An 18,481-nucleotide genomic window follows, 5' to 3' on the forward strand; every position below is an offset into this window, starting at 1 on the left:
ATGTATGTCCTTCTCTTGACCCACACTTTGATATTATTAGAATGAACTGGCAGTTTATGAAAACATATCTGTCATCTCATATTGTAATATGATAATTATGATGTTTATTCACCTCATTAAGGACCCGGGGGTGGGAGGGTATGTACAGTTTAAATAGAAGGTAACTATAACAATATGAAATAAATAACAATCATGCAGATGTACTACTACTGCAAGAGTTCACATTGCTGCACTGCACACATTTAACATACATGTAGTGTTACATATGTAATACTGATTTCAGACAAGATTTTAAAAATTAACATAATAAAATACATGTTATGTGTGTAATTTTCAATATATCAGCATTTTAAAGTTCACTAAACATGCATTGAGACACACAATTTTAAAATTGACATTGTCTGACACAGTATAATTAATGATTAATACTGACTGTGCAAATATTAATCATGATGATTTTTTTCTAAGCATCATCCTAAGGACCAGTGCAAGTTGAAATGGGCTTCCAGCCAACAACTTCAACAGCAATTTGCCATGAAAATTAGCAAGGAAGGTACAATATTTCCTATCTTAGTAAGATAGAATTTTTCATTTTAACACCAGACATTTATAAAGACAATTCTTAGTACATTAGATATTCATCTCTTTTTCAATATTTGAATATACAGAATATATTTTTTATAACAGGTACTTCATTTACATTGATGATGTCATATCCCCTGGACCCCACAACTTTACAGGTTACAGAGAAAATTCAAGAACTTCTGCAAAATGTGGGACTTGGATAGAATCAATAATGTATTTGTGAGCCCAGAGCAATGGATATATTGTGCAACATACTAAAGTGTGAATTTAATGGAAAACAAGTACATGTACTCATGTATTACATGTCTTTTTTAAAGACAATAATATTGTATAAATATAGAGGAAGTGTCATTGTTGATTATTCTAAGTTTTTGATATATCAAAATCAGTAAACATTTCTAAATGAAAATAAAATACCAATTTTATAACTTTAATCAATGTGTTTGAGATGACCTTCAAAACGGATGCCCAGTGTCACAGTAGATGTGGCACGCTAAAGAACCCTCACTGCTCAATGGCCGTAAGCGCCGAGCAAGGGCCTAAATTTAAAGCCGTTCACCGGTCTTGGTAACGTCTCCATATGAGTAAAAAATTCTCGAGAGAGACGTTAAACAAGATACAATCAATCAATCCATGGGTCGATTGGGTGGAAATCTTTCCATTGATATTAAATATAAAGTTGTTATTTAAACATATTTGGTGCACTATGCTGTATAATCATATCAATTTCTTATAATAGGTAATCGTGTCTGGTTATTATAAAAAAATGTATGAAAAATAACTAAATATTAATGCAATCATTGTGAGTGCAAAAAGGTCAATCGCAAGAGCACATACATAAATGCATTGGCGGATATAAGGGGTGGGGTGGGGTGGTGGTGGGGGGCAACCGGCGCGAGCCCCCCTAAAATTGTCAAGTTTAAAGTAAATCGTGGTCTCTTGTTTAGAGAAATATATACGATAAAAGCCATAATTTCCTCCAATCTCAGAGAAATAAATGTCTGACAAAATCTTTTGATTTATTGAATTACTTTTAGTGGGAGAACTGCTACTTTTTCCAAAAACCCTTAAAATTTGCGTTATTTTATTAATTTCACCTTATTAAAAATGACAGAAAATAATAAAAATTACTACATAGGAGACATATTTTAAGCCCTAAAAAATCTGTAAAATCCAGGAGTTTCTGGGGAATCGCCCCCCCCCCTTCAAGGCGGCCCCCAGACCCCTGCCTCATACAGTTGCACCCCCCCCCCCTCCCAACTTCAATTCCTGATCCGCCCCTGAAATAGCTTATAGAAACCTTCTTATTGTCATGTTCAATTTTCAAAGAGGTAATTTGGGAATGCTTAAACATTCTAAGTTATAAAAAGGTCAGTAGTTTATCTCTGGTGGCTGAATCTTTCTTCTCAATGCACCGAGTGCAATTCATGACGTCTATGTTCCTGCTCATTCTTTCTCCTCCATACCATGCAGTATATTAAAGGGGTTGGGATGTAATGGAGACATTTGTTTTAACAAATATAAATTGTATTTCAATTTTTTGTGGGGATTTTTATTTGGGAAAACTCTTGATATTAATCATCAAATATGATGACGTATGATAAATCTATATTCTGAGTGTAAGTGCACAAAGGTCAACAACGAGAACTACAACAAAATATAAGCTAAAATTTGAAATACATACTTTCTGTATTATATTTATTAATTTAAAAAAGGTATTACAAAGAATCTTCGAATTTCAGCAAGCTGTTTTTGATGGATTGTTTACAACATCTTTTAATAACCCTTTTTCTTACGAAAATGTGTAGTTTGTTAAAAGGGGGTGGGGTTAGGAATTTTTTGCTACTTCCATATTGAACCCCATTATGGTGTATAATTTTTTTCATATATTTTACTTACTAATAGACTGACCACTTAATGAAATAAAATAAGGAATTTGATGGGTAATTTTTTTGCAGCGTAAGCAAAGGTATGACCCTGTGTGCAAATATTGTGCACTGTTTTAAGGTAATTGGCCAATGTAGCTCTGTTGAAGTAATGTTGTTGCATGTTAATAATGATTGCTGAACTTGATATTGATGTGTAATATACAATTATGTGAAAGGTTGTTTGGAACCATATATGACAAGTTATTATCCTTTTTACAATAAAAATGTTATAGCTCTATTTGTATATTGCTCTCTACTTATTTTTCTTCACTTTTTACGCTTTACAAGGACTAAAGAAGGTGTTGTTAAAATCGCCATATTTTCATGAAACTTGGTATATATGCTTTAGATAACATAACTTGAACGTAAAAATAATAATTTTCATTCCACTCGATCGGTAACCATGGAAACGAGAGACACTTGGTTTTCCCCATTTGTATATTTAGATCTATTGAAAAAAATCAGACAATGTACTCTTCTTTTGGTTTATTACAAAATCCATGTCTTGCAATTTAATGATACTTATTTCGTGATATTGCGGAGACAAATAGGAATTAATAACACATAAACAACCAGATTTTAATACACAGTGCATTAAATTATCAAAGTTTTAAAATGAAGGAAATGCGGAAAATTTACCAAATTTCACCTATTTGCACTGAAACAGGTATAGTTGCCCAAGAAACGCTTCAATAGACATCATATTTGATACATGTGTAGAACCTATCAATTTCTAATACATGTTAATGGGATATTTGGTTGTAAATGAAATTTAGTGTATATTGGGGGGGGGGGGGGGGGATTTATGCAAGAAAAAAAAAAGGGGGGGTAATAATGTCGATTGTGTAGAGTTAAAATCTTTAGATAACGTAATAATATCATTGCACATGTGATGCATGAGCATTAATGAAGGGTGAAAATTATTGTTTGTTGTATTTTGACCCAATATTGGAGGGAGAGGGGTTATTTTGAAAAAATCTTCCACCATTACCTTCCACCAATAAATACTACATTTATTGTAGTCATATACAAGAATCGTGTATTCAAAGCGTTTTTGCTTTCTATCAAATTCAGCAGGCAATTACAACATATGATATATATCTCATGTTTTAAATTCACTCTGCATATGTAGTTTTATTGTACTTGTAAGTAAAGCTATAAAGGTTGGGAGGGGGGGGTGATATTCCACTGTAAGTCAGGTAATGTCAAAAATTAATGAATGTCACATGCAAGATCATAAAAGACACATTCATGATAAACATACAGATTTAATCATTGCAATTCTTTTTTTTTTCTTCTTTTTTTGTTGTTGTTTCAACTGAAATAGTTTCAAAAAATATCCCAAAGACGAACATTCAATTTTTCTGTACATTTATTCAAAAATAAAAAAAATGAAAGCACAAGTGTGAGTTTTAGGAAATCTGACATCTAGAAAATCCTGAGAGATGTAAAATAACCTCCTAGCAGTAGGTATTTATTTCAACCTAAAGGATTATAACCTGAATAAAAAAGTTAAAACGTTTTTCCTTAACCACTTATGAGTTCAGCTGTAGATAATATATATTGGATAATAATTGGCTACATTCAATTGCAACAATATCACTGATGACATTCTGGAGGTCTTCATCATTTTCTGGACCCTCCCCATTTTTCACCATGTCAATACAAGGAAAGTAATTGTTTGGTTCCTTGGAAAGCAGGGGTATGGCTGTCTTACTTCAGAAAACATCTGCAAAATACCAAAACAATTCTTATTATTTCATGAGTTTGCCTCTGGTTAGGAACCCCCCCCCCCCCCCCCCCCCCCCCCCCCGTCATATAGAAAACCCAGACATATTAGCATCACACCTGTGTTTTGAACTTTTAATAATCAGAAAATTTATCATGATATTTAGAGGTTTTATGGCTACGTTTAACCATAAATTACAATTACAACAGCTCACCCTTTAGTATTAAAATCTTCCTTGCAATTTGTTTAGTTTTTATTGCACAATAATATGCATATGCATCTCTTTTAATCATTGAATTTGAATTTAGAGACCGAAATAAAGATTTTCATTTCATTGTGAGAATTTTCTATCTCAAATGAGTATGCACTGATATACTCTTTGTGATCTAATAAAATTAAAATTTGATAATTAATTGATTTATAGACGGTGTTTCTTTTTCTAGTGTTCTCATAAAAAACAATATTTCATGGGTCAAGTTGTCTAAACAAGGGGTGAGTTGTCTAACCAAGGGGGTGAGTTGCCTAAACATGGCTTGCCTGAAGCATAAAATTGAAAGTAACAAAAGATGCATGTATTGTGAAACACTAATGGCAACAAAGAACAATAAACAAGGTCAAAAACTTTGATACCAAAAGAGAGGTCTTGTCACAAAGATTGTTAATATGAAATATGACAGCCTATCATTCACCCAGTTTTAAAATTTGGGTCAAATTCCAAATTTAAGAAGATCAAAAACTTTAGCACAAAAAGTAACTTGACCTGTAACCCATTGATATGAATGCAATGACAGCATGTATAAATTTTCAAATCAATAGTTGCAGACACATTGCCAAAAAAGTCATGAAAACTGTTAATGCACAGATGCACACACAGGCTGAGGCCAGATAAAATAATGTGTGGTTCTGGTTACACTCCCTTGAAAAATAGGGTAGGTAGGTAAATATTTTATTTCATTTTTTTAATTAATTTTTTTTAATGATAGATTTTAGATGGAAACACAATTTTCTTTTACTTTCACTTCTTTGCATGTACCATTTATATATGGTGTGATATACATGTACATGTATATATACCTATCAAAATTGGTAGGGATCACCCTAGTTTTGACAATTCTTATATATTTATTTCAAATAAAAAAATAAATACAAGGGAAAAAAATCAGTGCAATTGCCACAATCATGTTTTTGAACATGAAAGTAGGAAATGATATTTCAACTAGAGTACTTACTGTTTTCAAGCCCTTCCAAGTTTTTAAATTTATTCAACTTTTTCAAAAATAAGGAGGGTGATCGCTTAGTATAGTCAACCAACCTGAAATATGCACTATTGTTTATGTAAGCACTCTTTAGTTCTAAGTCACTTTCTGTCTAATGTTAGATGGCCTGTAGTAAGTGTTTACAGCTTAGCATTTTAGCGGTATCTATATATTAGCTATGAATGAACTTACAGTCAAGCTTCACCTGAAGGAAAATAGGTCAAAAACCTATATATATAGTGGTATATATTATGCAATCTTTAAAAAAAAGTGTGCATTATATTCGGCAAAATATGGTAACTGATATTGGAAATGGTCAAAAAAAAATTTAGGGTCGGGGGTAAAAACTAGGGACGGTCGGGTAACCGGAACCACACATATTCTTTTATTTGGCCTGATCACTGTAGGGCTCTCGACTATAGGCAGGGTTTTAATTAAAACAAATATCTTATATACTCTTAAGTTTAATTTTTTTATTTGTCTGCAGAGAGATTTATACAATACTACATATACATATGGTATATATGCTACATCTATAATGTGAACTTGTTGTCTTACATAAAACAAAATTCTATTTATCGAAATCACAGGAAAGTTTCAAAGTGATTAGAAGCATTCCACATTACCTAAACCTGCATTTATCATTAAGTGTGCAATAAACATGATACAATGTAAATAACAGAATCATTAATAAAATCTTACTTCTTTCTGATTTTCAATTCATTAATAATAGATCTCACAAATATCTCCATAGACTCATACATAAATATTTAATGACATTTGATTTTATTCCAAAATTGATTTTTAAAATTATCTTGATTCCAATATGCACTGCTAAATAAATTTTGTTTATAGAACAAAAAACTAGCAGTTAAACTACAGTTACATTAATAATGCACACCCTCTCCCTTCAATCAGTTCTTTTATCATTTTCTTTAAAAGTTAAAAAAATGTCTAAAAACTACAATATAAATTGCGATCTCTTACATTCTCCAGAAAAATCCTGGACCTGAATTTGTACTTTATTTGTTTGACTTAATTCAGTTTCCTTCCATAATTCTTATCAACTTATATGTTAGTCATTAACCTAGAAGGTGTCACTTAAATTCCTATTAGATTTTATTCAGACATTTGTTTGTATCATACCTTTCAACTCTTTCTTTACATCTGTCTTAATCTGGGCACAACTTTTGTGTTTCTCAATACATTGTCTGGTCTGCAAACACCCAACATATATTTCATTATATTACCGAAATACATTGTAACAGTATTTTAATCTAGAAAATTGTGCATTGAGCAAATTGATATCTTAAAAATTTCAAATAGAAGTAAAATTTTAAAAATTTCATCCATAAGTATTTATGCATAAGTGCATATTTCAATATCTGTTAGTGCAGGAAAATAAAAAAATTTAACTTACCAGAATCAATGGAACATGTGTTGTCAGCTTGAGCAATGTGGCAGATCTATCAGCTTTGGAGTCACGGAGTCACCCCCCCCCCCCCCCCCCCCCCCCCCCGTCACATCTGAGTTAGATTTGTCATGTAATGGGTGACAACATGTTGTTCTTTATTCAAAGTCAATGTCCATGATTGGCATAGGCATGCTTATGACTGTTAAGTCTAGATGCACACCAGCTGTGCAGTGCAGTTAACATTGATTCTGGAATTCGCACAATTTCTGATGGACATTTAAAAATCTCAAGTGTGCTGAAGTATACTTCTTGCAATCCTGATGTAAATAATTCCCTCTTTCCTTGAAATTTTCACCAAGACTATAAATTTATCTTCCGTCCCTTTCCACCCATGTTGTTGTCATCTGCTTTATGATTCATTCTTTCTTACCTTCTTCCATGAGAGTTCCACAAAGGGAGATAATTTTCTGATAAAATTTCCGAATTTTATACCTCAAATAAATGACTTTCTATTTATTTGCAACCAAATTCCGTTTAGTAGTGATAATTTATGCATAATTCTGTGTTTTAAACCACGAAACTATTTATTTTAAGCGTTTCTTGGGGTTTTATGACTCACTAAAAATAGCATTCAATTTGAAAGTTACATAATCTTACTAGTTCAAACACTATACGTCTTAAATCTGGAGAATGAACTTTAAAGTTATGTTCACCAATTCAAAGATACCGTTCGAATAGACTATGCGGAACTGAAATTATATGTGATTATTCTGCTTTTGCTATTTTAATGACTAGCTGAAAATACACCATTTTTGCATGAAATTGATGTGTATATTGTGCTAAAAATAGAACGGCCCATTAGGTGTTCGTTCGGGAGGTACTCATCGATTTTGCCACAAAATATGATATAACTAGTAAAATACTTTTGAAATATCATAAAATGGTCTGAAAATTTGACAACACCTTCCATAATAATTTTTTGGTTTTGCATGGTTCTATCGTAGACAGCCTCTTAATAAAGTGTCTTTCTTTTTCTCGTCGGGAAATAGTATTTTCTGTATACAGTTTATAAAACGGAAATACACTGAATTGTCCGTGGCCACACACATCTATATGTTCACTAACTTTAATTTTTCTGTATTCGGGTGCTGAAATGTGTTGTTTATGAACTCGTATACGAGTTCGCAGAGTAGTTCCAGTTTCACTGATAAAATGTTTTCCACAGCCAGCACATGTTATAATATAGGATTAAACATTCTTTTTGAAGAATTTATCGATGTGTAAAATCCCGACATTTTACTCACAAACTGAATAAAAGTGCGAAGCACTTTTATGTTAAGTTTGTGAGTAAAATGTCCGGAGTTTACACGATCGATAAATTCTTCAAAAAGAATGTTTGATTCTTATAATTCCAATTCATTCACTTTATTGAAAATTGCAAAAATTTGAATAGTTTCTCCGCACTATGTTATTTGTTTTCAGGCGTGTACGAATACATCGTGTTTTCGGATTTATTGATGTATAAACTCTTGTTCAGCTTTATTTTTGTCCAATCAAAACAATTGTAATAAATAACATTGGAATTATCATAAATTAAATTTTTGGTGGAGCACGTCATATCTGAATTTACCGTAAATTCCTTGTTGTTAAATTTGAACGAATTTCCTTCCCTTAAGTATGGGCACGTTCCGCATCGCCGATCGTCACATTTGGTAACGGTGAAAAAAAATTTGTTGGACTTTTCCTGAAAATTATATTTACATAACAGTCTCCTAAGATTTTTCGGTTGTCTCTTGCTGTTGATAAAAATATATATCTTCATAATTTTCACCATTTCTTCATCTGTTTTTAGTAGGTCATTGAGTTCAACAACAAACACTATCTTCAAGATAAAGGTACCGCAATGGGAACCAAAATGGCTCCAACATATGCCACACTTACACTCGGCTATTTAGAGGAATTATTATACCAAAAAGTTAAAAAATCATTTGATGAACAATTCGGTCTATATATAAGACAAAACTGGAAAAGATACTTGGATGATTGCTTCATTATTTGGAACAAAGACATTACGGATTTGAATAAATATAAGAACATTCTAAACAAATTGGATATCAATTTAAAATTCACAATGGATTACAGTACATCTTGTATACCATTCCTGGATGTTTCTGTTATCAAAAAGGAGGATAAAATAATTACAGATATTTTTTTACAAACACACGGACACTCACCAGTATTTACACTTTTCGTCCTCGCATCCAAGACACACAAAACGTGCCATACCTTACAACCTCGCCAGAAGAATATGTACCATCGTTAGCGAAGAACCTACCAGAGAACAACGTGTAGGGGAATTAAATAGTTATTTACAAAAACAGAATTATCCAATCAAACTTATAAACGACGGAATCAAGAAAGCCAGAGAACTCAATAGAGAAAATCTTATCAATAAATCCAAAATCAATCCCACAACAAATTCCCACATTTTACCGTTTGTTACAACATAGAATCCAAGGAACTCTAATGTTACACCTATCGTTCGGCAACTCAACGACCTACTAAAAACAGATGAAAAAATGGGGGAAATTATGAAGAAATATATTTTTATCAACAGCAAGAGACAACCGAAAAATCTTAGGAGACTGTTATGTAAATCTAATTTTCAGGAAAAGTCCAACAATTTTTTTTTCACCGTTACCAAATGTGGCGATCGGCGATGCGGAACGTGCCCATACTTAAGGGAAGGAAATTCGTTCAAATTTAACAACAAGGAATTTACGGTAAATTCAGATATGACGTGCTCCACCAAAAATTTAATTTATGTTATAACATGTGCTGGCTGTGGAAAACATTATATCGGTGAAACTGGAACTACTCTGCGAACTCGTATACGAGTTCATAAACAACACATTTCAGCACCCGAATACAGAAAAATTAAAGTTAGTGATCATATAGATGTGTGTGGCCAGAAGCAATACGTTGGTGAAACAGGAGATCTCCGCAAACGTATTAATAACCACCGGTCGACCATCAAAACCAAAAGAATCACTGAGCCTGTTGGAGAACATTTCAACCTAGATGGCCACAAATGGGAAGACATGATTGTCGTGGTTATTGATCACAACCAAACCTGGAGCTCCACAGATAGAAAGAAAAAAGAAAAATTCTGGATGCACAGACTAAAGTCATTCCGTCCTAACGGCATGAACAAAATTATTGACTTTGCCAGAATGGACACATTGGCTAAACCTATTCCTGATATAACAATGTTATTCTCCCTCTGATAAACGACAACGGTTTATTTCTCATAACTTTATTTCTCTTAAGATATCTGCGTACCGCCTCATATTACCAACGATACATCGCCTTGCTTCACCAACTGGATGCATAGCAGTACCAGCACTGCCAACGTCGTTGGCACTCATCATCAAGTTCCATTTTTAGTTTTTTACAAGTAACCAATAGTTTAGACATTACGCCAATTTCATTTACTATTTTCTAAAATTTAGATTTTCAATAGTTTGATCTAGGGGAGAATACCACGATGTACGAATTAACTGTTTCACCTTTTGATCGGCCAAGTTAGTTCTTCCATTAATTAATTTCACACTTTACCGACTGATACCACGGTGACCAGACACCCTGATTGTTATTCTTTTTTGAGTTAATAACAAAGCCTGCAACATGTAATCCACTGGAAAAGTGTTTAGCTAGTTTTGTAGTGTAGCTTTAGTGCTTATTGTTAATTATATTTGTGTTTTCTCCATAATGTAATCCTTTCACGTCCTGACGAAGGGACAGGTTGTCCCGAAAATTTGACAATTCCAATTGTTCATGTCGTTGGTCATTCTAGTGCTTTATATAATTATTTTCCCTGACCATTGTATCTATTTAATATAGATCCGACAGTTTTGGATACTGAATGTTGTTGGTTCTTCAGTGCTTTATATATATATATATATATATATATATATATATATACACCAAACAATTTGGGTACGAGTTCTCCTAGAGAAGTCGTACCCATTAATATCTGGGTATGGGTTCTCCTGGAGAAAAACTATGTCATTTTATCAAATATAAATGTGGGTACGAGTTCTCCTAAAGAAAAACTTAAGTCAATTGTATTATAAAAATCTGGGTACGAGTTTTCCTGGTGAAAAACGTGCCGGAGAATAAAAATATAATGTCGCAGGTTTAAAAATGGTGTTTAATTGCAATAATTAGACTATTTATCGTCTCAAGCCAAACAGCAATTCAAATGAAAAAACAAAACAACAAACAACTCTTAATGAGATAAACTCGTATCAAAATTTTGATTACTGTGTATATAATGACAAACCTTTTCTCCAGGAGAACTCTTACCAGAATTTATATGACAAAAAAGACATACTTTTTCTCCAGGAGAACTCTTACCATAATTTATATGACAAAAAAGACATAGTTTTTCTCCAGAAGAATCCAATTAACAAAATGATTGAGTTTGTTTTCTCCGGGAGAACTCGTACCTAGATTTTCATTTTTTAAAAATTCCCCAGGAGAACTCTTATCATATGACAGAAATGACAAAATTTTTCTCTAGGAGAACTCGTACCCAGATATTGATGTGTACGACTTCTCTTGGAGAACTCGTACCCAAATTTCTGGGTACGAGTTCTCCTGGGTACGGGTTCTCCTGGGTACGAGTTCTCCTGATACCAACATTAATTTGATACCCACCATCCACCCTCCACATCCTCCTTTGTAATGCTACTTTGATGCGCGCGCGTGTGTGTGTGTGTGTGTGTGTGTGTGTGTGTGTGTGTGCCTGATTTATTTGTAAAACCCACCTTATTTGATTGCAGGCAGCTCTATTTCGATATTTCATTATGTGTTGTAGAGGGTCAGATTTCATAATCATACACATATGTGATACATATGTTCTTGTATTTTTGTTTTCGACTTATTTTGACCCCCACTAGCTTATTCTGTTATATAACTTCGTCATTTTCAAAATAAATGACTTTTTTTTTCAATTCACATCACTGTCCTGTTTTCACTGCCTTTATCAAGTAACAAACAAAGGCTACTTGGCAAGTCAACAACTAAGGAACATAAATATTCTGATTTGATCACATGTATAGAACCATATTTGGAGATGACCAAGTTCTACTCATTAAAGTCAGGCGAATTGCCAATACGAAGCTATTAAAGTGACCAGGTTTAAATTGTAAATATGTTAAAAGAGTATTTTATAGAATTTAAATAGTTTCATTGTTATCTGTATTAATATAGGGAGGTGACCATTCTTCATTGACCCAGTGCCTTTTTATAGGATTCGAAACTGTGACTGTGAGATGTATGAGAGTTTGACGGGCAATTCTACTTTCACTTTAAACGTTAAGTTGAAAAGAGCATGCTGCATCTTTGATGTAAAATATTTCGAAAAGGAATCAAGGACCCTATTGCAAATTTGGCCTTGTCGGAAAGGTTAGGATTTTTGCTGAAAGTTTATATCTGTCATTATACAGTGGTGACGTCTCCATATGAGTGAAATATTCTCGAGAGGGACGTTAAACAATATTAAATAAATCAATATAAAGGTGTTTTGCTGCAATAGGACAACGCGAGAGTCCACACTTGCAAAGTTGCAATGGATGCTGTAGAGCGAAACGGGTATGAATTAATATCACATCCTGCCTATTCGCCTGACCTAGCTCCTAGCGACTTCTTCCTATTCCCAAACTTGAAAAAGAATGTCCGTGGACGCCATATCCGGTCTGACGCAGACGTCATTACAGCAATTGAGGAGTGGGTCAATGGAAATGACCCTGACTTTTTCATTTCTGGGTTGATGGCACTTTAACACCGTTGGTCTAAGTGCATCACACTAGAAGGCAATTGCATCGAAAAAGAAGAGGTGGATCTCAACCGGAAGTAAGTTAGGGTGGTTACTTATGGACTCGCCCTCGTACCATTGATTGATTGAATATTATTTAACGTCCCCCTCGAGAATATTTCACTCATATGGAGACGGTGAAGGGCAGTAAAATTTAGGCCTATGCTCGGCGCTTATGGCCATTGAGCAGGGAAGGATTTTTATCGTGCCACACCTGCTTGGACACGGGACCTCGGTCTTTGCGGTCTCATCCGAACGACCGCCCAATTTAGTCGCCTCTTACGACAAGCAAGAGGGTACTGAGAACCTATTCTAACCCGGATTCCCACGGGATCGTACCATTGAAGTACCAGGCATACTAGTATTGAATGGTTTGCTAATCAAAACTTGCATGTTCGCCTACATAATTAGTTCATTGAAATGCCCATTTTCTATCATATTAGTTTATTCAAATGTAAGCCAAAAACAAATGTGTACATGAAACAGTATTTGTTTTTAAATTATAATTCCCATGTTTGATAAACATGAATATCACAGATTTTTATATAGTATATACACATGTTGCAAATGATAACCTTTAACCACATAATTCAAATAGAATTTGTACCCAAAGAAAACAACACAAATGACGGGGGGGGGGGGGGGAGGGGGGGTCGGTGCTCTCTATAGACAAATATCCCAGTATATAATAAATGTACTCTTTGCAAAGCTAGACAGTTTTCATGCATATCAAATAAGAAACTATTAACATTTATTTATAATTCATTTTCCTGATTATCTCCCTTTTCATTGGGTGTGGAACCTTTAAAGAATTATGAAAGCCCTTATCCCAATGATGCTTGTAAGCAAATTTGGTTGAAATTAGTCCGGTGGTTCTGGAGAAGAAGTTGTAAATGTGAAAAGTTTACAGACAAGCGATCAGAAAAACTCATTTGTGCTTTCGGCTCAGGTCAGTCAAAATACAACATCAAAAAATGAGGCTGTGGATGGAAAACGAACTACATCGCGCGCGTGAATAGAGTCTATTCCCTCTCGCAACATTTTCAATCATTCTAAACATTTGCAGGTTTTCTTTGCTTAAACAAAAGTGATAGTGTGATGGGGTGGCAACAAGCCAGGTTTTTAGGTTCTATTTTTTTCACTCTGCTATCTTGTTGCGGTGGCCTATGACACCCCACCTTGTATGTTTTTTGTGCACATAGGTGTTTTGTTCACCTGTGTATTTTTTATTAAGTTTTGTCACAGCAATGACTCAACGATATTGTATTTTTCTGTACTTATGTTTGTTTCTTCACTTTTACCTGTAGATCTTTGATTAGGTTTATCACAACAATGACTCGGAGACATATTTGTTTGCATATCAGTGTTTATTTTTGTTATTTTGCACTACTAATCAAACCTTATCTATGTATTTAGTCATATTGCATAATACTGTTTATTGGGGTTGTTGCTAGTCAAATTTGACCTTATTTGTTATCTACTGTCCCAATTTCTAGTTGTGATATACTATTGTTATTTGGATTATTACTTTGTCGTTTATTTATTGAATAAATGACCTTTCTTATTCCTTAAAATGTGCTTTGTCTAATTCTACCATAGTAGTCAACCGACATAAATGATATTATACATGTACATGTATGTTTCTTGGTCAATACATAAATTTACAACCTGCAAGTTACGATTTGCGAGACTCTATTCTATTGTTTTTAACAGTTTCGATATATTTCAATTTCTCGATTCATATTGTGCGCCATGTTTGATGTACTGAAGCTGAGCTTCCGGTTTTCAAGTTATTTGCATATGTCCATACAAGGTAGCGTTTACATCAATGTACGAGTACGGAGGAGAAAGTGATTTCGTTAGTATTGGATAGGTTTAAATTTGATATCAAGTTAATAAAAAAAGAACAGCAGTGTGTAATTCTTTTCTGCCACTGTATGATTTTCCTTTCCATGTTGGAATGGATCGAATCCATGTTGAACATCTACATTTGCGCTGATTGTCAATTTTTTGGTTTTTCTCTTCCAATTACGAGATCTCGCGATAACAAGCATGGCGGAATAGACGAAGAATTATGCATGATGTACATGATATTTAATGAAAAAAACACCTTTATTTGACATGCCCAAGAGCAAACTTGGTACTCTTTTTAGTGTAAACATACAAATACACGGTCCTTATCATAGGTTACTCATAAAATTATTTTGCACCATTACGAAGATCCTATGAAATTGCTGTATATGCATATAGTACAGAACAAAATCCAGATCTATATCAGCTATTTTTCTGTTACATTTTTTTCCGTAGAAGTTTTGGCTGGTGCTCGATACTTTTTCAGTAATCGAATGATTATTGATAAGTGGAGATACCCTACCACGTCTGGCATGTTAGACAGGGCGATGTAACCATTTTGGTGTACCAGGTGAACGCTAAAGTTGGCTTTGATATTTGGTTCGTCAAAGCAGGGAAAGGCTCGTCTAGCGTCTACAGGCTCAAATTTGGACGTTGCCAAGTACCTGAGAATTTATCATAAAAAATGGATGTTTCAAAAGCTAGAAGAATGGATGTTCCAAAAGCTACAAGTAAACAATTATCATTGAAAATCAGATTTAAAAATATATGCTAAATACTTCATACTTCAGTGGAAGGGTTTCAACTGTCAGAGTTATATGTAATTCTCATCATGTAAAAACACCAAAAGGTTAGGGGGGGGGGGGGGGGCTTGGCCTGTTTAACAAATAACGTATGTGTTGGATTTGGAGTAAAAATGCCATAGATAATTCTGTTGATAGAAATTTAAGCGCTGGATTTACAAACAAGAGGCCCACAGGCCTTATTGGTCACCTGAGTACTAGTGAAAAAGTATCACTACTACCGAGGGCTATGAAATCTAGAGAGAGAAAAATTCCTGTTCTGAATATCTAAGCTAAATTATAATGTTCAGCAACAGTATAAAACAAGATGTGTAAATTTACCATTTTTGTACATCCTTTTCTACTATTCCTAAGTATGCATTTAGATTTTATACAATATCAGCAAACTTACAGATAGATACTGTATACTGAGGTCAGAACCCCTACCCCGGGAATCATGAAATTTACAGTTTTGGTAAAGGACTAACTGCTCTTTCTAAATATCCATTTAGTTTCAATTTAGTATCAATAACATTAAAGAAAATGTTATTTAAGTATTTTACATATAAACACTATAGAGTAAGTTAGACCCCGCCCTGATGTCAAAACCCCCATCCCGGGGATCATGGAATTTACAATTTTGGTGGAGGCTTTACTGCTCTACATCACTAGACATTTAGTTTTTCTTACACATGTGCAGTTGTAGAGAAGAAGATTTTTGAAAATTGGTCAATTTTGGGAAGTTTTTGCCCCGCCTTGTCCCAAAGATGCTTCATACCAAATTTGAAAAGAATTGGAATGATAGTTACCAAGAAGAAATTAAAAATGTCTATTGTTAACACATTTAATAACTGACCTTTAATAACTGACCATTTTGGCCCCACCCTGACGCCAAAACCCCTACCCCTGGAATCATCAAATTTACAATTTTGGTAAAGGACTACCTGGTTTTTTTTCTCTAAATATCCATTTAGTTTCAATCTAGTATCAATAACACTAAAGAAGATGTTATTTTTAAAAGTGTTTTACACATAAACAGTATATCACAAGTTTGGCCCCACCCTGGGGTCAGAATCCCTACCCCGGGGATCATGAAAGTTACAATTTGGTAGAGGCCTTCCTGCTCTACATCACTATGCACTTAGTTTTTCTTACACCTGTGCATTTGTAGAGAAGAAGATTTTTGAAAATTGGTCAATTTTGGGCAGTTTTTGCCCGCTCCTAGGGCCCCAGGGGTGCTGGAGTCCTCCTTGTCCCAAATATGCTTCATGCCAAATATGAGCAGAATTGGACTGGTAGTTATCAAGAAGTTCAAAATGTTCAATTGTTAACGCACGACGGACAACAACCAATTGCAATAGGTCACCTGAGTTTACTCAGGTGACCTAAAAACTCAGCATGGTTATACTTTTGAAGTATGTTATACAAGAAACGTAATGCGTTTGAAATCTTTAAGGTAACATTTGTACTTTGTATAATCATGAAAAAAATTATGTTGAGTATTGCTAAAACATACGAAAGCGAAAACGGATTGGCTCATGTTTGAAAGGTGAATTTTTTTTAACTCGTTATAACGAGTTAGTATCTCGTTACAACGAGTTAATTATCTTGTTATAACGAGTTAGTACCTCGTTATAACGAATTAGTATCTTGTTATAACGAGTTAATTATCTCGTTATAACGAATAACGAATTAATCATTCGTTATAACGAGTTAGTTATCTCGTTATAACGAGTTAATTATCTCGTTATAACGAGTTAGTATCTCGTTAAAACGAGTTAGTATCTCGTTAAAACGAGTTAGTATCTCGTTATAACGATTTAGCTATCTCGTTATAACGAGTTAGTTTCTCGTTATAACGAGCTAATCATCTCGTTATAACAAGATAGCTAACTCGTTATAACGATTGATTGATTGTATCTTGCGAGACGCTCGAGAATTTTTCACTCATATGGAGACGTCACCAAGACCGGTGAAGGGCTTCAAATTTAGGCCTATGCTCGGCGCTTACGGTCATTGAGCAGTGAGGGTTCTTTAGCGTGCCACACCTACTGTGACACGGGCCATCCGTTTTTAAGGTCATCTCCGAGGACCCGTGACATTCACACCTGATGCCGAGCGTTTGGCGATGGAACTGTCACTACCTGTTTTAACGAATTCGGTCTGTCGTGGCCGGGATTCGGACCCCGGCCTTCCGCATGCGGGGCGAACGCTCTAACCTCTCGGCCACCGCGGCGGTTCTCGTTATAACGAGATAGCTAAATCGTTAAAATTAAATATCTTACGGAAACGTTGTAAGACCTTCTTTAAGATTAGTTTGAAAACAAGCAGTAGTACGGAAGCCCATTTATGACCTATCAAAATATATTTCTAATTTGAAATAACGAATTTCAGAATTCGTTATTTTGATTTTAATTCGTTATTTAAACATTTAAAATTCGTTATAACCGATTAAATTCGTTATAACGAATTTGTAAACTTCGTAATAACGGATTTCAAAATTTGAAAAAACGAATTCAATTTGAAATAACGAATTCCGAAATTCGTTATATCAAATTGCATAATTCGTTACAACAAATTTTCAAAAACTTGTAATGATTAAGGATCACTGTTCCGGTTTAAACAAGAAGTGGATGAAAAATTTACAATATTCAAATTTTGTCGACACGATTTCTCAGGGATGGCTTGATAGATTCTCTTGCCATTTTCAGAGATGATAGAGAATTGTAATACCCTTAGACATTTTTTTCATTTATTCAAACTTAATTCGTTCGTAAGATATGTTCAATTTCCGTTTTTTAAAGTCATTTTGTCCGGGGGTAATCTCAAAAACGACTGAAAATAAAGAAATGAAACTTTCAGGGATTATAGATCTCTCAATTGTATAGTGTATCCACGTAATCTCGATATCTTTTTTTTCGATTTTGATTACGTCAATTATTGCGTAAGATGTTGACGTTTTTCTTAAATTTAGGGAGTCAGTTTGTCCAAGAGTGTTCTCGGAAACTATACAAAATATCAACTCGAAATTATCGACGATTGTAGAGGAGAATTT

The 18,481-nt window shown here is 34.1% G+C and overlaps 1 protein-coding gene across 1 annotated transcript in view; it reads right to left on the reverse strand.

The window, feature by feature from the left end:
- Nucleotides 1-18,481, reverse strand: part of LOC125670998 (glutamyl aminopeptidase-like) — a 288,688-nt gene that overhangs the window by 206,364 nt on the left and 63,843 nt on the right. Inside the window, exon 2 of the mRNA XM_048906475.2 lies at nt 15,168-15,309. Within this exon, the coding sequence (XP_048762432.2) occupies nt 15,168-15,309 (142 nt within the window). The remainder of the gene's footprint in view (nt 1-15,167; nt 15,310-18,481) is intronic.

Source organism: Ostrea edulis, chromosome 4 (genome assembly GCF_947568905.1).
Source record: "Ostrea edulis chromosome 4, xbOstEdul1.1, whole genome shotgun sequence".
NCBI lineage: Eukaryota > Metazoa > Mollusca > Bivalvia > Ostreida > Ostreidae > Ostrea > Ostrea edulis.